The 22,657-nt window shown below is 40.2% G+C and overlaps 1 protein-coding gene across 5 annotated transcripts in view; it reads left to right on the top strand.

Annotated features, from left to right (window-relative positions):
- CHRDL1 (chordin like 1) overlaps positions 1-13,368 on the top strand; it is a 134,937-nt gene extending 121,569 nt beyond the window's left edge. For 4 of the 5 annotated variants that reach the window (XM_023520022.1, XM_011374341.2, XM_023520021.1 and 1 more), the window contains exons 9-11: positions 4,847-5,014; positions 9,401-9,490; positions 12,823-13,368. In XM_023520022.1, coding sequence (XP_023375790.1) covers positions 4,847-5,014; positions 9,401-9,490; positions 12,823-12,953 — 389 coding nt within the window. In that variant the 3' untranslated portion in view covers positions 12,954-13,368. The remainder of the gene's footprint in view (positions 1-4,846; positions 5,015-9,400; positions 9,491-12,822) is intronic. The other variant, XM_011374342.2, reaches the window with a different exon arrangement.
- The last annotated feature ends 9,289 nt before the right edge of the window (positions 13,369-22,657 follow it).

Here is a 22,657-nt window from a genome sequence, read left to right as displayed (position 1 = left end):
GATGTTCAAAAATCTATAGTGTTTATACTCTAATAACAAAGCGTCAGAAAAAGAAGTGAAAAAAATAATTCCTTTTGCAAATGCAACAGAAAGAATGAAATACCTAGGAATAAATCTAACGAAACATGTGAAAGAACTATATAATAAAAACTATAAGATCCTATTAAAAGAAATCGAAGAAGATACAAAGAAATGGAAAGATATTCTGTGTTCTTGAATTGGAAGAATAAGCATAGTTAAAATGACATTATTACCTAAAGTATTATACAGATTTAAGGCAATTGCCATCAAAATCCCATCACAGCATTTTTTAAAGATATAGAACAAAAATCATCAGATTTGTATGGAAGCACAAAAGACCCCAAATTGCCATAGCCATCCTGAGGTTGGAAGCATCACTTTGCCTGACTTCAAATTATACTATAAAGTGACACGAATCAAAACGGCATGGTATTGGCAGAAAAACAGACACACAGACCAGTGGAACAGAATCGAGAGTCCATAGGTAAACCAATATTTATATGGGCAAATAATTTTCAACATAAAGGCCAAAAATATACAGTGGAGAAAGGAAAGCCTCTTCAACAAATGGCACTGGGAAAACTGGAAAGCCACCTGCAAAAGAATGAAACTAGACTGTTGTCTATCACCACACACGAAAATTAACTCAAAATGGATTAAGGACCTGAATATAAGACCTGAAACCATAAAACGCATAGAAGAAAACATAGGAACTAAACTCAGGGACCTTGGACTTAAAGAAGATTTTATGAATTTGACCTCAAAAGCAAGGGAAATAAAAGCTAAAATAAACGAATGGGACTACATAAAACTAAAAAGTTTCTGCTCAGCAAAATTAATAGTCAACAAGGTAAAGAGACAACCATCCGAATGGGAAAATATATTTGCAAGCAATGCCTTCAATAAGGGCCTAATATCCAAAATATACAAAGAACTCATATGACTCAATAACAACAAATATCAAATGATCCAATCAAAAAATGGTCAGAGGACTTGAACAGACATTTCTCCCTAGAGGACATACAAATTGCCAACAAATATTTGAAAAGATGCTCAACATCACTAGCTATTAGCAAAATGCAAATCAAAACCACAGTGAGATACCATCTCACACCTGTTAGCATAGCTGTTATCAACAGAACAAATACCAAGTGTTGGAGAGAATGTGGAGAAAAAGGAACCCTCATTTACTGCTGGTGAGACTGCAAATTGGTACAGCCACCATGGAAAACAGTATGGAGCTTCCTCAAAAAACAAAGACTTGATCTAGCATATGATCCAGTAATCTCTTTACTGGGCAATTACCCTAAAAACTTGAAAACCCATATCCAAAAATATATTTGCACACCAATGTTCATAGCAGCATTATTCATCACACGAGGACATGGAGGCAACTGAAGTGTCCCACAACAGACAATTAGATAAAGAATCTGTGGCACATATATACAATGAAGTATTACTCATCCATAAGAACAGATGAAATACTGCCCTTTGCAACAACATGGATGGGCCTTGAGATAATCATGCTACGCTAATTAAGCCAGACAGAAAAAGTCGAAAACTACATGATATCACTTATATGTGGGATATAAACCTAAAAGCAACAAACGAACAGGACAAACAAACAGAGATTCATGGACATGGGCAATAGACTAGTGGTTACTTGAGGATGGGGGAAAAGGTGAGAGGAGAAGTAGATGGGGTAAAGGGGGTCAAATATGTGGTGACAAATCTAACTATTGGCGGTAAACACCCTATGCAATATATATATGTACATACATATATATATATACATACATATATACATATATATATACACACACATACATATATACATATATATGTATGTATATATACTGTTGAATTGCACACCTGAAATTTACTGGATTTCGTTAACCAATGTTGACATAATAAAAATAAAATAAATTTTAAAAACTGCCCTCCATAATTTCAATTGGCAACATATTGAAGAGTACGATTGACTAAAAGTGTTTCTTTTAAAAATCTACTTTCCCACTCTGCTCAGGTGTGTGGAGATAGAAGACTTACTAGGCATTATGAAAGGAATGAGTGTCTCTCTCATTCTGTGTTCAGTAAGCAAGACATGGGTGTGCATATTGAATGAGTCCTGATAGTCACATTACCTAATAAGAGTCACTGTCCACAGAGGCCAGGGCACCTGTTCTAAGTACTCAGTAACTTCAGAGCATCAGAGGGCATGCACTTCTTCATGCATTCAATCTGGAAATATGTATTATGTGTCTGTGTCTACTGTGTACAAGACAGATAAAGGCTACTTGCCAGCATGGTCCTTACATTCTAGTGGGAGAAGAAAGACAATAAACATAAATCAATATGGTAATTTTAGGTTGTAATGAGTGCTCTGAATCAAAAAATAGAATCAGGCGATAATGAATGGGGGGTGGCACTTTCGAAAGAATGGTGAGGGAAGGCTTCTCTGAAGAAGTGATATCTCAATAGCCCTGAACGATTTGAAGTTGTGAGAAATGGGAAGATCATGACATCACTAGCCTCTAATAAAATAACACATGACGAAGGAAAAGGGACAAAAGAATGAGGAGGGGAAAAGATAGGTGGAAAAAAGAACAGTAAATTCAATTATTCATGTTGAAAAGGGAAAAGAGACAAATACAATTTACAGATGATCCAACCAAAAGTTTTATTTTAACAAATGATTGCAGGCTTTTCCAGTAACAAACTAGGGCCAAAATAGAGAATGAGTTTTACCTCTCTTTCTTGCCTTTGCTCTGGTATAGGCTGGCATTGCCTTGCATATCAGTAGCCACCTACAGGGTCGTATAGGCCTTCAACTTCCTGAAGTTTCCCCAGCTCACCTCTCACCCCATTGCACCACCCTAATACCTAGAATTCCTATTATTGCACACTCTTTTTGGGTTACAGCATAAAAAGCTCCCATTAAGTCTTAAAAGATTCCTAGGCTAAGCTAATATGTCCCCTTCATCAGTGATCACCACTTCTGTAAGGAAATGGTTTCTTAATTTCTTAGTTCTGGAGTGCTCAGGACAGTAGCATTCTCCTGGGAAGTGAGAATGGCCATAAATGACTTCAACATGGCATGGTTATCCGGAAGGAAATGAAAGTAAGTGAACATGGAGTGATCAGAAAGCACCTTGAAGTGGAGGGTGTGGAATGAGGAGAATGTTCCCAAGTAGTTCGAAAGACACACTTTGTTTACTCTTAATATTTTAAGCCAGCCAGGGTTGAGTCACTAATGGATTTTGTTTTTGTAGATCCCTTCTGGTGAGTAAATTAAGTTCTTGGAGGGGAAGGAGTGGTGGTGCAGGATGACTCTTCAGGACACTAGGAGAACTTTTAGCATACTATAGGTCCTTCCAGTGCCATTGTGGATTTCATATGGCAGTTATAGCCATAGCCAGTATTGAGCTGGTGACCAAAATTTAACAAATGAACTTAGCTCTCATTCTAAAGGTAATAATTATATACATAGAAGTCCCTGTACGCTTAGTGACCTCCTCTCCTTCTCCCATTTGAAAAGTGCTAGCACACCCTTTAAATACCTTTTTTAGACTGGTCCACTGAGTAATTAAATAACTATAAAGAAAGACTAAAGGAGAAAGGAAGCTCAATTCAAGGAAAATTTGCAAATTGAGTAATCCAACCTGGAATCATCAAGAGAAGATTTGGTTTTGTCCTTACAGTACCAGTATGGTGGTGGGGGAAGGAAAGCTAATCAAGTCAGCAATAGTGATTTGATTACAACCTCTTGTTCATGAGTCTGATTGGCTAACAGTGATCTTCCTAGAGTCATAGATTCGAAGCACTCAATGCTTTCATCAGATGCTCTTACAGATGAATTCTGCACATATTCAAAGTTTTCAGTGGCCATAGCTTCTTTTTGTTGTTCCCAATTTAAGTGTACAATTTAAATACACAGTTGAAGATTGTGATGACTTCAAGGCCGGCAAAGAAACTCGACTCACAGATAGCCAACCAGGAGAAACTTTTCTTGGTAGGGGGCTGAGGAATGAGGATGGTGGAGTGGAATGGGGTATCTCAGGATGGTACCTTTATTCCTGGAAGCTGACCCAAGTTTAGTTGATACTTTGATCCATAGTTGAGGGATTTGACTACTTTTTGTGTGTGTCTCCCAACCGTTCATTTAGCATAGCATGCATATGACTAATCTGACATCTAGATTTTGGCATTGGTGTTGATTCAGTATTATCATTTCCCCTTACAAAAAAAATCAAAGAGCATTCAGAAATGTCAAGCCAGTTGGGATAGATCCTTTGGGCAAGTATATGCACATAAATGAATGTCATAAATGTTTTCTAAGTATACCTAAGTGATGTCAAGGAGCTTAACCAAGGCCCTCTGTCAGCCCATTCCTAGGGTCTCTGTTGGTAACAGTAAGCTAGACAGACCATGATCCTAACTCAGCATGGAAAAATCCTATGTCCCCTTAAGTACCTAGGAGATCCATACCTGGCCACATTTTTCTTCCTCATTAAGGATCCACTTATCATGTGCTGGTGGGTAGATCCACTTTAGTTTGTGGGCCAGTGTTCTACAGAACTATGGATGCTGACATCATGTGGACTTAAAGATCATGTGTTCTTTGTAAGATTTGATGGCTGTTACAGGGGCAGTCTAGGCTGAGCCAGTAAAATATGGGTTAAATTTTATCTCCATAAGAATGTTCCTGTTGATCGTCCACTTTTTATAAGTAGAAGGTGTTACAAACAATGAGATACATAAATGCAGAAGTTTGCTTTTAGTTTTGGAAAACCATGACAAAACTCTACTTGATTCCTGATTCTAGAAGAACTACCAGGCCAAAGCTTTGACAGCAAAGCCTACTTTTGTGGAGAAGAAACAATGCCTGTGTATGAGTCCATGTTCACAGATGATGGAGAGACCACCAGAAAAATTGCACTGGAGACAGAGAGACCACCTCAGGTAGAGGTCCACGTTTGGACCATTAGAAAGGGTGAGCAAGACAACATTACTTTTTTGTTATTATTATTTTTTTTGTAAAGGGGACATTGGGAAGAAGAAAATTCACATTAATTTTGCTTCGACCCGTTCCTCTGTTTTGGTCAGAAGATTTCCTGATTGCTTAGAAACTAACACATGACTAACACAGTTATTATGGCCTTTAAATTTAACCTTGGCTAAAAAGAAGTATTGCCTCTTGGGATTTGTTGTATTTCTCATGCAAACAAGGCTAGAAGAGTGGTTCTCAACACTGGCCACACATTAGAGTCATCTAGGATAAGTTTTTTATTATTATTATTATTATTATTATTATTATTATTACCAAATGTATAGACCTACCCCCAGAGATTCTGACTAATTGGTTGGGAGTAGGACCTGGGCTTAAGGGGTTTTCTTAAAGATCCACAGATAATTTTCGTATGTAGCCAGGGTTGCAAATTATCAAAGTATAGTCTACCATTTTTTCCAATATAAAACTCCACAAACATGAAAATCCATTGATTCAGTGGGAAGCAGAGTTTATTAAATCATGCCATGTACTCCGGAGTAAGACAAGTTTAAAACATCATCCCTGCCCTCAAGATTATAGTCTAACTGGAGCAACAATCCCAGTTGAGATGCCTAATTCCTTTTTTAAATTTTATTTTAATTAGTTTCAAGTATACAGTACATTAAACATTTGTATAGTTCATAAAACAATCCTCCCAATTGCTCCCTCCCTCCCCTGACCTTCCACCTAGCCAACATATTAATGCTAACTGCCTTTTTCTGTGTCGTGCTCCCCTTCCTCATGGCCATCCATCAGCTACTAATTTGTACTGCTTTAACACTTCACCCCATTCTCCCAGCCCTTCAAATTCCCCTCCCCTCTGTCCATCACCAAATTGTCCACTATATTTGTGAGTCTGTTTTTGATTAGTTTGTTCTTTTTATTCCTCAAATTCCGCACATAAGTGAAATCACATAGTGTTTATCTTTGTCTGACTTAAATGCCTTCTAGATCCATCCAAGCAATATCTTTTTCCATCCCCTTCCTTTTCATATGTAGGGGTCTTGTTTTCTTATCCTTTCAGCTACTCTATCTTTTGGTTGTAGCACTTAATTATTTTCCATTTAAGGTACTTATTGATAGGAATGTAGTTGTTACTATTCTGTATTCCTGTTTTTGATACATGTTTTTTCTTCTTAAAGAAGTCCCTCCTACATTTTCTGTAATACTGGCTTGGTGGTGATAAATTCCTATAGGTTATTTTTGTCTGGGAAGCTCTTTATATGGCTGTCCTTCAACTCTAAATGATAGCTTTGCTGGATAAATTATTTTTGGTTGTAGATCCTGGGTCTTCATACTGTCAAATATTTTGTGCAAAGCCCTTCTGTCCTGCATAGTTTCTTTTGAGAAATCAGCTGCCAGTCTTATGAGTGTTCCTTTATAAGTAACTGTTTTTCTCTTGCTGCTTTTAATATTCTTTCTTTGTATTTAACTTTTGGCATTTTAATTACGATGTGTCTTGGTGTGGGCCTCTTTGAATCCCTGATTTTGGGAATTCTCTGAGCTTCCTGGAGTTTTATGTCCATTTCCTTCACCAGGTTAGGGAAGTTTTCCATCATTATTTCTTCAAACAGCTGTTCAGATTTTCAGATTTTCTTCTGTTACACTGATCAGATGGATATTGGGACCTTTAATAGTGTCCCATATGCTCCTTAAATTATTTTTATAGTCTTGGCACCTTATCTCTTGCCATTCTGATTGTGTGTCCTTGGCCTTCCAGTCCTTTAGATAAGGCATTTGATCCTCTTCTTTATTCACTTTTTTTATTCCTTTGTTTATTCCATTTAATATACTTCTCATCTCAGATAATATGTTCTTCATTTCAGACTGATTCCCTTTTATAATTTCCATTTCCATTTTTATCTCTTTGTTGAAGTTCTCATTGAATTTATCTACATGTCCCAAAAGTTCATTGAGCATCTTTACAACCTGTTAGATGTTGTGAACTCTGCATCTGTTAGATTACTTGACTTCATTATATCTGGATCTCTGTTCTGTCCTCTCATATGGTTTCTGCTTCTTTGTCTTATTTTGGCTGCCATTCCATGTTTGTTTCTATGCACTAAGCAAAGCTCCTAAGTCTCTCGGTCTTATTAGTGTGGATTTGTGAGGTAGGTGTCCAGTGGCACAGTCCTAAGAGGAGTTCAGCTGCAAGCCAAACATAGCCCAAGCCTCTACCCCTCTGGAGCCATCTGTTAAGATTCAGCAAGCAATCCACAGATGCTATGCTTATAGTTGCCTCAAAAGGCCACCCTAGAAACTAAGGCCAGCTGCCTCCAGTATGAGTCTAGGTACTGCTCAGCAAGAGCTCCTGACTCGCTGAGGATACACCTGAATGTGGCTTGGGTGGAGCCGTGAGTTGGAGGAAGCAGGATTTAAGGGAATCCTCTGGGTGGAGCGACCTCTATTATCCAGTTTGATGATGTCACGGCTATGACGGCGCTGTGTTCGCACACTAGTGGGGGGAGGGCTCAACAGGCAACAATGGATACGCTGACACTTCTGTATAGAGCAAATCTCACCTCAGCCTTCACTCCGGCAGTGTCTCCCTATAAGTCCTTGGTGCCCCCTGCACACAGCCAAATCGGCACTGGTGCTCAGAGCGAGCAGGTCTGTCACCACAAAAATCTGCTTGTGGACATAGCCCCTTTAAGAGGCTTCTGCCGCTTCCCGTACTGCATCCTCAATCTCACTCAGCCACTTGAAACCAAGCAGCCCCACTTCCTCACCCCGTGTTACAGGATGCTTTCTTGGATTTCTCCCTAGTTGTATGGCTTGTTCATCTCAGGCAATTTTTCTTGCTGCTGCTCCTTGTTTCCGTGACAACTTTGATTTGGTCGCCAGAGGGATGAACATAGCCTCTGTCATCTACGCCATTTTTTTCTCCTCCTAATTCCTTTTTTGATTACTTACATTAACTGCCATAGCAAGTCACATTGTGCTCATTGTAATCCTATAGCTATTCAAACCATCCTATAGATAAAAGATGAGTGCTGATCTAGTCTGGCCAAGTTTTCTAGGAATTCAAGTGTAGAAGTGAGATTTCAATTGGAAAATCATGCACATCTTTTTTTTCTACTGGCATCTGCATAAGGCTTGAGAGTGCTCAAACACTAGTATGTTTCAGGATCATGCAAGTAGATGGTTTAAAATGCAGCTACCTGGCCCCATCTAAGAGATGCAAATTCAGTAGGCCTTGGGTAGGTTCTAAACTTCCTCATTTTTAACAAATAGCCAGATGATTCTAATGAAGGAGGCACTTGGGCCATAGTTTGAGAAACAACTGTTCTAGTATTTGTGGGACTTTTTTCTCTCCCCTTTCACAGCCATCTTTCTTTCTGGAAAGAATGATTTCTTCCCTACTCCTTAAAAAGTATTCTAGAACACACATATATTTCTCATTCATGTTTATTTTTCTCTACACCTAGGAATGTTGATTTTCTTTCTCTAACTCCCTGGTTCCTTTATAACTGGCCACCTAGGACTAAGCGATGTTCTGTTGGCTTCCCAGGCAGTAGGCCCACTATTCATCATACTACATCTCTCACCCCACTAAGGTGTATGGATGTTTTTCAACTCACTAGTGTAGAATCTAAATAACCTTGTTTATAGTGCTGGGCAATCAAGATTCGTTCATGGTGGGAAGAAAAAAAACAAGGCTTCATTTATGTTGCTTCCTGTAGACCTCTTGAGGATTAGTTAAGTGGGATGGTAACATGTTGTTACTTAACTGCAAGGCAGCTTTCAGTTGTTTACATGTTAATTTGATAAAAGCTCTTCAGGCAAGGTTAAGAGTGTGGAGCCCCCTTATTTTAAATCTCCATCTTTTAAGAGAGCTAAAGAAACTGCAAATGTTTCTCAAAGGAAAATATGTTTTTTGGTGAGTTCAAGAACAGGAATGGCTTCTCCATTTCCACAAACAACCTGTCTGTAATCCCCCTGCTGGCTCTAGCTGCTTAGCCAGGAGGGTAGCCCTGTGGTTTGGCAGGGATATATCTACCCAGACTCGGGGCAAGGGCAGAATTTCTACTACTACCTTTGGCTGCAGAAGCTCCAACCAGCACCCATGTTTGATTCCATGTGGGTTTCCCTAGGAGGGGGTCCCATGGTCAGCAGCACTATCTCCCTATCCAGTGAGCCAAGAAAACAAATGGAGTCAATTATAACCCTTGAGCCTTCCAAGTTCCTGGTTAAGCATAGTACACAGCCCAGCTCGATACTCCTAAGCCCCAGTAATGAGATGACATGCTCAGCTCAAGCAGAAAAAGTGGCTAGTGCTTCCAGATAGAGAACACCTGACCACCTGTCCCACTTTTTGCTTCACCCCAGGCATCCTTCAGCACTTCCATATTGAGAAGATCTCCAAGAAGATGTTTGAAGAGCTCCATCATTTTAAGCTGGTGACCAGGACAACCCTGAGTAAGTGGTACCTCTTTCTTTACTCCTCCCTGGAAAACACATCCAGTTTTCAACGGGGCATAGCCCCAAACGAAGTTTCTCTGTATTCTCAATGAACATTAGCAATGCTTGCTATCAGCATTGGAGGATGTTCTATTTCTCTTCCAGTGACTTAGCATGGAATATGGTGTTTGCATGTGAACTGAAAAGCCTGGACCTGGTAAATACAAATCTAGATGTAATCCGAGCATAAGCCACCTCAGGTCAAGGTTTCCTGAATACTTTAATGAAACTGCTAACGCCAGAGTCTCAGTGAGATCAGAGAAAGCTCACAAGATTCCAGGTCTGATATATTTGTGGAGACTTGACATCTAGAAAGATATGTCCTCTGGTGGTGGGGATGAGAGAGAAAATGAATGCATATCATTTCCTGTATTGTATCAAAACTCTGTATGGCTCTTTGGAACTGCCGCTGGGCGGTCATCTTTTTTACAAACATTCAGGTACTCGGGCATACTTACAGCTCTCCCACTTTCTAAGCTAGACGGAGCCTAGGGACTAGATACTATTAGGCACTGGGGGGAGTGGGGTGCACTTCTCAAGGTATAAAAGACAGAATTTCTATCCACAGGGAATTCTAATGGGCAAGACAAAACATGAAAACGCCTTCGCTGTGAATTAGTATACTTCTGAGGAGTTATATACCTAAGTGCTCAGGGGAATCTGCAAAGAACAGTGAGATGAGAGCCACCTGGGCTTAGTCGGGGAAGGCTTTAGGGAGGAGGTGTGTTTTAAAAGAGAAGAGTGTGACTGGTCAACAGGTCAGGAAATCAGTCTGGGGAGAGAGTACAGCCTAGGAGAAGACTCAGACAAGAGCAAACAAGAAGTGTGTGTGAAGAACAATTGCAAAAACCACCTAGGGTTCATAGAAAGATGAGAGGAGTTGGAGGTAGGAAGTAGTCAGAGGGCCTGGAAGAAGCCTATGAGAAGTTCAGATATAAAGCAGGTAGCATTTGTAGTTGCGTTATCCTCACAGTGTGGTGATATCAAAATGGTGCTTTGGAAAGATGTCTCTTGGCTGTCAGATGGGTTTATTAAGCACCTACTTTGATAAAGACAGATCCTGTAGAGCCCAATATGCATGCTAAAAGTTGGACTTCATCTCCAGACCAGAGAACCGCAGTTAAAATTTTAAGCAAGTGAAGGATGTGTTCACATCTGTTTTCTTTGCTTGTTTGTTTGTTTATTTGTTTGTTTTTTAGAAAGCGGTACTTGCTGTGTGGGGAGTGAAAGGTAGACTGTTAGTGAAAGAGCTGATGATAATTTGAATTAGGAAGCAATTATACTGTGTTAAGTGGGTTAGACAGGGAGGAGAGGTCACTGTGAGACACACTCTGAGATTAAATCATCAAGAACAGTATCAAAGAGAGAAATGGATTTGGAATGACTCCAATGACTCCAATATTAACTTTATAGACTAAGTGAATAGTAATACCATTCACCAATGGGAAACTGGAGAATAAGCAGGAATTGGTAAAATTAAAAAAAAAAAGCTGAGTTTCTTTTGGAACATCTTTACCTTAAGATGCTTAAGAGCCATCTGAGTAGAGTTATCCAATAAGCAGCTGGAAATATAGTTGATGAGGTCAGTTGTTTGTTCTGTAGGAGACCAATAGACAATAAATGGTATAGTAAGAGAATTCAAATGGAAGAGTTAGGAGTCTTCACATATGAGTAAGGAATAAAGGAGGCAGAGTCTAGGGACCCAGGGTCTATGATGTGACTTTTGAAATTACCAATTAATGTCAAAGAACACATTTTTGTTCATACTGTGAAAAAGATACTGCTAGGTACCAGGGGACTTGAAAGATTATTTAAACAAATTTTCTGTTTATAACAGGTTGTATTTGGGGTGTATAATGGAAATAGATAGCACGTGCTTCAATGCTGAAGGAAATGAGTAATGAGGCGATGCCCTGGGGACAAAGAAGGACAAGCCTAACCCCTTTTCATAATGTGCCTCTCAGATCCTGGCACACAGTAGGGCTTCAGTAAAAGCTGATTTCTTTCCCAGCCCTTCTCACTTTTCCCTTCTACTTTGCCATTGAGTTGGACAAAATAGGGAAATAGGAACAGAGGAATCAAATCTATAAAAAGAGAGGGGGGGGGGTCTTGTTCTGATGTGGCTAGTGAAAAAAAGAAGAGGTTCAACATAGTTTCTGGGTTGAGAGGAGCTTGTTAACTTTAGACTAGTAGTCCTCCAGGTATAATATCATGAGCACAGGAATAAAAAAAAGACTGAAGAAGTTATCCAGGGTGGGCAGTTTGTTATGAAGATTATTTGACAGGGCAAGAGAAGGAAGAAGATCTTGCCAACAAGGACTAGGGCAGTTAGAAAAAAAATGGATCAGAACTCTAGGGTGATTTCTAGTGCTCAGCACAGAATGTGCACTCAAAAATGTTTGCTCAATTAGCATGATAGAAGAGGGGATAGAAAATTGGCAAGGACACTTTGGAAGTGTGTACAGTTCCATGGAGAGAGAGGAGAAAACAGGGAATGGAAGGGACAGAGGCGTGTTTACCTAGAGTAGAAAGGAGTCACATGCAGGATATGAGAATGGAGCTGTATAAGCAGCCATAAGAGGCAGTAATGTAATGGCTATGTGTAGAGCCAAAGGGAAGATGGAGTAATCAGGGGAATTGTTTTGTAAACTGTTTTGTCTAACCAATGTACTGTATACTTGAAACTAATAATAAGATAATTTTTTTAAAAAAAAGAAGCCATAGGAGGGGATTGAGGAGTGCTAAAGAAGGGGTAAGGACAGCCTGAAGGCATAGGAGAAAGCAGAGATGAGCACTTTTTAACAAATGGTGGCAGGAACAGAGAAAAGAGCAGTAAATTATCAAGTAACCCAAACCAATATTCGGGCCCCAGATAGTAAGCAAAGCCCCAGTAATTTACCAGGTAGTGTTTTCCAAACTACCTATTTGACCTGGTGCAAAGTGAGCCACTTAAATAGTAATAACCTGAATAGTGGAGCATTTTGCAAATGCTAAATGTACTGTAAAAATTCAAAGAATAATATTTACATTTTACTCTTGAGTCAGTTATGTATTATTCTCGGGATTCTTACAAATAATGTGTGTTGAAATGAAAACTCCATGGCCCATTTTTCATATCTGCCCCTGGAAAAATGTTTTGGGGACTTTTCTGCTGAAACCACCTGACATTTGTATCCCAGCTCACCTGGTGGGGCTGTGCATGAATGGGAAAAAATGGGGGATATTGGTTATACTGCTAATTGGCTCTGCTCAGCTCTTACATCACTGGGTCACTTATGTTTTCCTTTTAGGTCAGTGGAAGATATTCACCGAAGGAGAAGCTCAAATCAGCCAGATGTGTTCAAGTCGCGTGTGCAGAACAGAGCTTGAAGACTTGGTCAAGGTTTTGTACCTGGAAAGGTCTGAAAAGGGCCACTGTTAAGATGAGACAGACAGTATTGGATAGGGTAAAGCAAGAAAACTCAAGCTGCAGCTGGACTGCAGGCTTATTTTGCTTAAGTCAACAGTGTCCTAAAGCCCAAACTCAAATGCAGTTAATTATTCATACCATGCACAGCATAACTTGCTCTTTTATGTGGAGTGGTGTGTCAGCCCTTTAAACATCTCCTCTAAAGAGACTAGAAGAGTCTTGGATTATTTGTGGGAGGAAGAGGGACAGAACACCATAACCGTTTCTAGGAGAATCACACTTCTTTACAGGTTAAAGAGTAAACAAAACCCCAGGGTTTCTAGCTAGAAAGTTATTCCAATGAAAGAAAGAGAAGGGAATTGCTTCTTAGCAGGAGTTCAGTAGTACAGAGAAAATGTTTGTTTGAAATTATACTCTTTGAATTTTAGAATGTCTTGTGTTTTTTTAAAAAAATTAACTCCCCCCTCTACACACACACACACACACACACACACACACACACACACACACACATACGTACGCATGCACGCACGCACGCACTAAACTAAGCCTTCATTTCAATGCAAGGCCACTGTTGACTCTCCCCTCCTTTCCCTGGCGTGGTTCCCAAGTAGCTGGTAATTGTTAGTACTCAGGAGGATAAATAAGGAACTGTGAGCAGAATGCTCTGCCTTTGGGTCTGTGGTGTGGTTGTTGAAGTCACTAACTATGGTGGCAGGGTGAGAAATAAGAACACCATTTCATGGCCTCATTCACTTTGAAGTGGTAAATAATTTTCCCCACTTCCCTTTTCTCCCTGAACATTTATGGAGCCTCCATAAAGAAGTTAGAATTCAGTAAAATTCTCAGAAATTGAATCCACATATGACAAAATAATTGTTGAATAAAGGAGTTGATAGACATCAACCAGGCCATCCTTGTGTTTTCAAGTCAATAAAACTCACCAAATAATAGTGCAATACTCACTAGTTTTCTTGAGACCATAGTTCTCTAGTCCAAAAATTTAGGTTAAATGATTAAATTCTGGAAGCTCCTTAAAAGGGCAGTTTCCCTTCTTCTCCAGTTACAGGAGTTGATTTTTACTTTGCAAACAGGCTCAGTCCTCACGAGTTTCTGAATGTCTGCTCTTCAATTAGGAGAATGATTGCTTATTTGGGGAGATGGGAATTCTGATACAGATCTTTATCCTAAACCTTACTGTCATTCTCATCTCATCCATCAAGTATTGATTTGAATCATGGATCCTAGAGAAGCCTGCTCAAAAAAAATGTCTTATTTGCAGCACAATATCAGAGCATAAATTGTCCATTCTGAGGCCTGGCTTTAGAAATCATCTTTGTGGAAAAACTATAAATTCTCCACAGCAAAGATGTCAAGCCTGCCTTCTAGATTTATCTTCTCTGATGGGGTATGAATGAACTCTCATGAGTACTTGAAAATATCAAGGACCCAGAAATCCCATATTGCCCACTCAGTGACCATAGGCAAGAGGAACATATTTTTTTTTCTTAAGAGTACTTGAAATCTATAGAGAAAAATGTAAAAGGTCCAGTCTTTATGGCAACCTGGCAAAAAGGAGTCTGTTCTCATAAAAGAGACACAGGGGCCTTGTGGCCAGGCCTTCATGGGACAAGCCTTTCACCAGCCCCTCACACACATTCTCCTCAGGAAAGGGAGGTCAGACATCCAGAGCTGAAATGCCACAGAGCATTATTGTGAAGAAGGTGTTAAGTAGCTGCTGCCTCCCTCCCAGAGGTGGCATATTTCCATAGTGAGGAAAGAAGTAACCAGATCCTGAAGCAAAGCCATGATTTCCCCTTCTTGCTGATTCACCCCAAAGCCTTCCCACCCAGATGTTCTCTGAAAGCTAAACCTTCAGGGAACACCCAGAGAGCTTCCCTAGATAGACTGCTGCCCCCAGGTAATGGGACACACCTTTACAAAGTGCTGTGTGAAACAGGAGCTGGGGACCTGTGCTGGGCCAACATAGAAACCTTCCAGTGTTTGGTAGTATGTAGGGAGTAGGACATAGGGAGAAGAGGCCAAGTGCCTATAGTTAGTAGAGAGGAGTCGATATGGTTCTACTTGTGTATTTATTTGTATCATAAACGCGTGGAATAACAAAAACCATAAGCACCATTTAGCAGTTATAGACACTTTATAGTTAACTCATGTAAACAAATAAGAATAACATAACAGTATTACCCTTTCACTCTTCTCACAGGACATGTACCTAAATATGGTACTTATTTATGTAGTCACTGTATTTCTGGATTTTTAAATTAATAAAAAATTTAATTTTGAAAAATTATGTGGATGAATGCTGTGTGAGTAATTGACTGTCTGGTCAATGCTGACCTTGGACTGGGTAACGGTAATGAGTAGGCCTGGCTGTTTCTCACTCAACTTGACACCACCCCCATTACACTATAGCATGGTGAGTAAGAGTGGTAACTTTGTAGTCGGACTACAGCTGTGTTTGTCAGTTTCCTGAATTATAAAATGGAGATAATAGTGGCATTATTGCCCTTTACCTGCAATCTTAAATTGAGTTTTAATTCAATCAATGAATGTAAAGTGATTAGAGTAGCATCTAGTTCATAGAGAGCATTCATTTTTGACCATGGATGTTCAAGAATGGCATGACATCAAAAATGCCATTGATTTTTGGCTTCTCTTTAGGCCAAGGCATTTAAAACAATGATGACAGAAGGCCATTGACTTGGATTTCAAGAAGGCCTCAATTTTGGTCTGCTGCTCAGTGGCAAATTTGTATAGGAAACAGGATAAGTTTTGTCACATATATTAATCCAAACTAAATTTCCTCAAATTCCTAATACCAGCGAGATTTGTGCTATCACAGAAGCCAAGATATAAGAGCTGAAATGTCAAATGACATAAGGACAGTAAAGTATGTGTTAGTATTAGCAGCACAGAAATCATTGGTGGTGAAATGTTGGGGGAGTAATAGGAGCAGAGCCCAGAAGTGAGGGGAAAGAAGGAATTGGAGATAGCAGTCAGAGACAGCTCTTTGGAGTAGCTTAATTACAGAGAGTAGAGAGATGAGATGAGGAAGTAGCTAGAGAAAGATATGAGGCCAAAGGAAAATTTTGTCTTCAATATGGGAAATATTTGTCCATGTCAATACTGAAGAGAGGGATCTTACAGAAAGAAAAAGATTGAAATTAATGGGAAAAGGAGGGTTAACTTGTGTGAGATGCATGAGAAGCCATGCCCCCATGCTGAGCCCTCAAAACACAATTCTTGACCCACAACCAAGGCAAAATTTTGGCCTTTGACTGCCAGCCCCTTACTATGAATGAGCTGAACCTAGTTTCCCTCAGCTCTGTTAGTTTAGTCTCCTTTACACCGAGCACACTGTCTTCTGGAACAGTGGGCTATAAATTCCAGTAGTGCTCCACCTCCATTGGAGCCACAAAACTCAAACCAGGCATCTTGGCCCCATCGGCACTCTTCATTCCCTAATCATCCATATCCAAGTTGCTCCAAGTCCTATCAATTTGCTCTCCTAAATGTAGTCCATATTTATTGGCCTTTGCTCTAATTGCTTCCTTTCTAATCTTTTCCTCTCTACAGTTTCTAACCTCCTCTCCTCCCCAAAGTGATTCTCAGGAAGCCCTAAAGATTGTTTCATATGGGCCCAAGGATAAGTCCTGCTGATGCCTCATGTTACTACCCACCCTATTTTTCCTTTCTTGCTTTGGCCTTCCTCTGTGATAGGTACTGCTAGAAAAAAAAGCCACCCACTGCCTCCATCACCACACATCTCCTGTCATTCACCACAAGTGCTATCTGTGATATAGACAATAGATGTTCCTCCTGGCCTGGAAATGTCACCATGATGATGGTGCTCTGGAATCCTCAGTGTTCTCCAGTGGCACCGTATCTTGTGCACAAGTGGAGAGAATGCCCTCCTCTCTCCCCATCTGTAATGTTACACTTGGCCACTACACATTAAACCAATTAGCACATAGTTCTTGAGCATGTATTATGTGGACCAAAGTAGGGTCTTCTTGTGCCTCAGGGTCTCCTGAGGTTTTAATGGAAACAAGTTCTTTAGGTTCTACTTTCAGCCCTTTTCTCAGGGCTCAGTTACCAGTATGCAGAAGCTATGCTGAATGTAAGCCTCCAAGACAGACATGAGATTGTCCTAATTCCTTTCTCCTTAGTGCACATGTTCTGCTTCCATTCTCCACCAAATCCCTCATGCAAAGTGACTTTAGGGGGTCCACCCCACCAGTCTGCCAAACAAGCTCAAGATGTCTACATCCTCCAAGTAGGAGAGCTGAGTCCTTGAAAGCAGAGCTCCAGCTCCAGCTCAGTCTCCAAAATATTTCATACACATTTACAACTTTGTGCCTTTCTACATGTTCTTCTCACCTCTAAAATGTCCTCCCCACTTCTTTGCCTGCCAAACTCCTCCTATTCATTCAGTTGAAATGTCACTTTCTCTGTGGAGACTTGCCTGCCTCCCTCCTAATTTGCCACCATTTTCCCTTTCTCCCTATGTGCTGTATGCGCAACTGTGCTGAATCCATCCTCTGGAACTTTCTATGTCCTTAGTACTTCTCTGCCTTTGCACACAGCTCCTTTTGCCTGGAATATGCATCCCCTGATACCTCTACTTAATGAACACCTACTTATCTTTTAAAACATGCATTGCTCATCTCAGACTTCATCTACCTCTTTCAGGCACCATTAGTTGTTGCCCTCTCCATGCTCCTAGGAAATAACCAAAGCACTTACCTTGTGCCAGTCACTGTATTGATCAATTGGCATGCATGTTTTCTTAGTTAATCTTCAGCACAGCTCTATGTGGTAGGTCCCATTATTGAATCTATTTTAGAGATAAGGACATTGAGAGCATTTACCTTTTATATGCCATTATATGTAAAAATACAAAGTATTTGCTCAGCCACAGTCTTCCTGATTAGACTGGAGAGCCCCTAGAAGGCAGGGACCTCAAGCCCAGCACTTCCAGACATGCAGTAAATATTTGCCAAGTGAATAGTCAATCTATTGAGATTCTTTCTCTAGTTGGGAAAGAAAGCAGTCCAGGGATTACTTAAATGTCCAGGGCCAGGCAGTCCTTTAGGACATTCTCTGTACCCAACTCTGAGGAAAACTAATAAAATCTAGGTTAACAAATACAAATGAAAAAGTGCTTATGTGCATTGCAAAATGAATTGCCATGAGATGTCTTAAGATAACTAACAAATACAGAAATTACGTGTAGTTTTTTTTTTTTTTTTTTTTTTTTAGTGCTTAAAGCAAGATATCCCTGTACATGTGGCACAGGCCTCACAGCTGTGAAGGATTCTTGCTAAGACTTCAATATTGTGGGTGTTAAGTAGTATATCTATATTTCTACATATACTATCTATATTTTAATGTAATATTTACAATAGCTATAGTACATATTACGACACTTTTTGTCCGTGTGTGAGTGTGTGTGTGTGAATAGACTCCAACATGGTATGTATGGCACCTTCACAAAATGGAAAATACTGGAGACCCAAGGCCTGGCTTTAAGATAATGTAGACAAGAGGAATTCTGAGTTGCCTCCAAGTATAAGCCATCCTCAATCTAGGAATGAAGTATTGGCCAAAAACTTAGAATCCAGCATGCATTTTCTTATAGAAACATCATTTTATTTGATGCTCAGATTCCCAGGCCAGTCCACACAAGCCTGTTGAACCCTGAACAGAGCCAAGTTATATATAGTACTGATTAGTATCTGCTTAAGCTTGGACCTGGGGGTAAGGGCAGGTGCTAAGGAGAGAGGAGCAAGCAGGGAGTTTCCTTTTACTTTTTGGGGTGGGACAGGTGGGAGGAGGTGAGGAGCAGGCTCTAGGCAAAATCTAGAAGAAGACAAAGTTTGTGCTTGACAGCCTCTTCTCTCCATTTCATCACGCACTCTCCAGGTCCCCAGTGCTGTCATTCTGCCCTTTACATTCAGTTATCCCAGACTCAGGGCTGCCTTGCTCCACAAACAACCCTCAGGCTCTGCCATTAATTACCTCACTCAACAATCAGAACTTGAATCCCTTCAGGGCAGCTGTCTGGGCCTTAGAAGGAAGCAAGTTTAGTGAAGTGAGAGTTGCTTAACCCTCAGATACCTATTCACTTTTAAGACTTTATATTCTTTATTACTCTCAAAATGAATTCCTCAAGTACAAAATTGCAAGCAGAGAGCTGGAATGAGTGAAAACCTTCTGGCAATGGAGGCAGTAAGAGGGAGTTGTATGCATGTGTTGGGGGTGAGGTTAGGTTTGATATTTGGGGTGATGGAGGGTAGGTAGCATCAAGTAAGCAAGTGACACTTTACCTTTCTTGCCTGAGTATCTGCAGTCCCTACCTCCACTCTGTGAAAATGGTGCTAATGCCATTACTGCTCTCCCAGCTTTTCCTTCTTTCTTTTTTGAAACTGCTCTTTTCTAAAATGCCCAGGTTGGGGTTTGTTTATAGCGGGGACTAGCAGCTCCCATGGTAGCAGAGGCCCTGGTGAGGAGGGGGTGCTACTTGTCCACTAGTGCTTTTGAGACCTGTCTCTGCAGGCTGTCCAGGGGCACTCACTTGGCCTTGGCCCTGTGCCAGCCCTAGGAGGGGGCACTCAAAAACAAATTCAGAAACTCAAGAATGTATCTGGGTGAGGAGATGGCTTCATCAGGAGGTAATGAGGGAGAAGGGAAACACTGGAGAAGCCTCTTAGCCATTATCAGTCCAGTAATCACCAACAAAATTAATAAAATAAGACGTTGGGTTCAAACCTAGTAAAGAGTCCACTCGGATCAAAAAACTAGAAGACAGGGAGTTAATACATGCAAACAGTTCACATTTCCTTCACTATTCTCCCTGTTTCCTACATCTCTTAATCTCCATTCCCTTATCTGTAAAGTGGGGATAAGAATAGTCTCTGTCTCATAAGATTATTGTGAGACTTAAATGAAATAATGTAAACTGCCATGATAGTAACTGGCACATAACAAGTGCACAGTAAATTCCACTTTTTAATTAGGTGAAACATTTGTTCTTAAAATTTAGTAATTCAAAGTAAGGGGAAAGCCATTGAAGCTTGGGTTATTTTAGGCAAAAAGTGGAACCTGAGCCTGGTTTTGAAGGAATTGCCAACCTGGGATAGCTAAAAAGGAGAAGTCTTTGGAGGATCCTGGCATAGAAAAAGATTGAGGATGTCCCCACAGGATTTCAGTTAGGATTTAGCAAAAGCAAGAACCTGGTTTTCATGCCAAGGAAAGGAGGAATAAATCTACCCACTAGAAACTGGGAATTGTGGCCACTGCATTTAGTTTTAAAATGTAATCACATGACTAAAAGGTAGGAGAACCTGGTTGACCACATCTTTTGTTCTGGGAAATGACCTGGAGGTTGGTGTTTACCATAATTTCAATAAAAGCCCACAGTGTGACATGTGACATGGTTATTTCCAGTGTTCATTGACTTATAGGCTATAGTAACAAGAAGGCTCTTATCCATTCATTCATTTATAGAACACCTAGAGAAGGCCGGGTACTATGCTTTGTTCTGGAGTTCCAATGGTGAACAATATAGACCTGATATCTGCCTGCACAGAAGTTATAGTCTACCAGGGAATACAGACACTGAACGAGCAAGCCCAAGAGTAATAGATAGTATAAAAAGGTAAGTTCAAGGTGCTATGAGAGTGTCAGTCACAGGAACTTATCCTCATCATGGAAGAGCAAGGAAGATTTACTCGAGGAATTGATATTGAAGATGAAGCTTAAAAAGAATTAGAAGTTAAGGTTCCATACCATATTTTGTTTGAAAACAGAGTTTTACTACTTTAAAAGAGTTTGAACATGTGTTGACCTAAAGCACCGATTCTTTAGGGGACTCCTATTACAATGTAGATGCTCCTGGTAGGGATAGGTGGTTACCTACTATAAGTCCTACCCTGTAATGAAATTCCAACAAGGAAAGTAGGGAGAAGGGCCCTAAAGTATGGATCGCAAGACAGGGAAATTTTTATAGAGGGAAGAGATATGAATCTGAAGTATAATTTGAAAAGTCAGCCTTAAGTATGACTCTCCAGAGGGGATGAAAGAACCACTTAGATGCTGGAGTAGGGGCAGTGGCATATCAAAATGTATTTTATCACTGAAATTGTGTAGAAATGCTAGAGCATAGTGATGATAAAAATCTGACCAAATTTTAGTCAGTTCTGTTATGGGTTTTAAGTTTTCTACAGACAATGCACCTATTAATAAATAGGTGCATTGTCTGTAGAAAACTTAATAAATGCACCTATTAATAAATAGGTGCATTGTCTGTAGAAAACTTAAAACCCATACGGGTTACACCCCGTATAACACTGCTACCTTCCACCCTACTCCACCCCAACCCCAAGTGCCACTAGATGGCAGTCAGACAGAGGTTGGAGAAAGACATAAATGTTTTTAGTCCTGTTCTCAGGAACTTTTACTCTACAATTCTAAGAAAATAAGCTCTCTGGAATATCTCTTGAGATATCGCCTCTTCTCAAACAAATGAAGTCATCGTACACTTATCTTGTTAGTACTAAGGAAAGTAGCCACTTATGGCCCTGAGGTCATGTCAGGCTGAGAGGAGAACTGAGGCAATCGGCTAGTTGTCAGGCAACCCAAAACCCCCTTCTGCAGGGACTGGCTAATTGTTTCCTCAAATGTCTCTTTTGCTTTGGCTAGTGGAAATCCAGTCTGAGTATAATTACTCTCCTGGATCTAAAACAAAGACTCAGTCACATGGGGTGGGATTGGAAAGGACCAGATATTAACCCCAAGCCACAGTCAGGGGCATGCCTGGAGCAAGACAACAGGCTTTAAAAGGCTCTGATGCAATGCAACAGGGAAGGAGGAGGGTGTTTGGTTGAAAAGAAAAGGTCATTGTGCATTTGAAGTCAAGGCTGTGGCCTAGGGGACTCCCTGAAGTTTTGGAAACTGAGGACAAGCTCCAAGAGCATTGAGACATTCTGGCAACTTTGGAGAAGGAACTCCTCCAGAAAAAAATTCAAGCTGATTGAATGGCTTTGGATAGGAAGCGGGACTCTGGGTTGGATGGAATGGAGAAGATTTGCAAACAAGTATAGGGGAAGGAGACTCTGAGAAAGAACAAAGCAAAAGGAGTACAAATGGAAAGGAAATCTAAAGTGGTCTGCTAAAGTTTTGGGGGTACACATTATTATATCTTTGCCCTCACAACAAAGAAGTGGGTAGATTTGGTCTTTGTCATGTAATTGGCAGTATCTTCTCTCTTTAGCCTCCACTCCTACTTCTCAGCACACTCACGTTTCTCCTTGAGTGTCTTCCAACACTGGAAGAAGATGGAGAACATTTCAGGTTTGGCTCTTTAGAGTGGTACCAGCCAAACAATAACTATCAAAGTTTGACTACTGTCATGAATACAAAAAGAATCAATTTCTATAAGCACACATGGCACCCCAAAGACTGATCTCTATAGTCCACTAGACCTCTTTGGGGACATTTTTGAATTTCATTCTGTTTTTAGGATGGAATTGTTCAATAGCCTATCCTAAAACAATCCAATTAATTCAGATGATTGTGTTAATGGCTGCTGATAAGTTGATGCCCTACAAAGTGAAAATTCTATATCCTCTGAATAAAGGAAAATTCTATGTCCTTTATTTAAATCAATGGTTCTTCAACTTTTTTGAGTCCAC

The sequence above is a fragment of the Pteropus vampyrus genome, unplaced genomic scaffold (assembly GCF_000151845.1).
Source record: "Pteropus vampyrus isolate Shadow unplaced genomic scaffold, Pvam_2.0 Scaffold244, whole genome shotgun sequence".
Lineage (NCBI taxonomy): Eukaryota > Metazoa > Chordata > Mammalia > Chiroptera > Pteropodidae > Pteropus > Pteropus vampyrus.
This window is presented reverse-complemented; position numbering and strand designations above follow the sequence as displayed.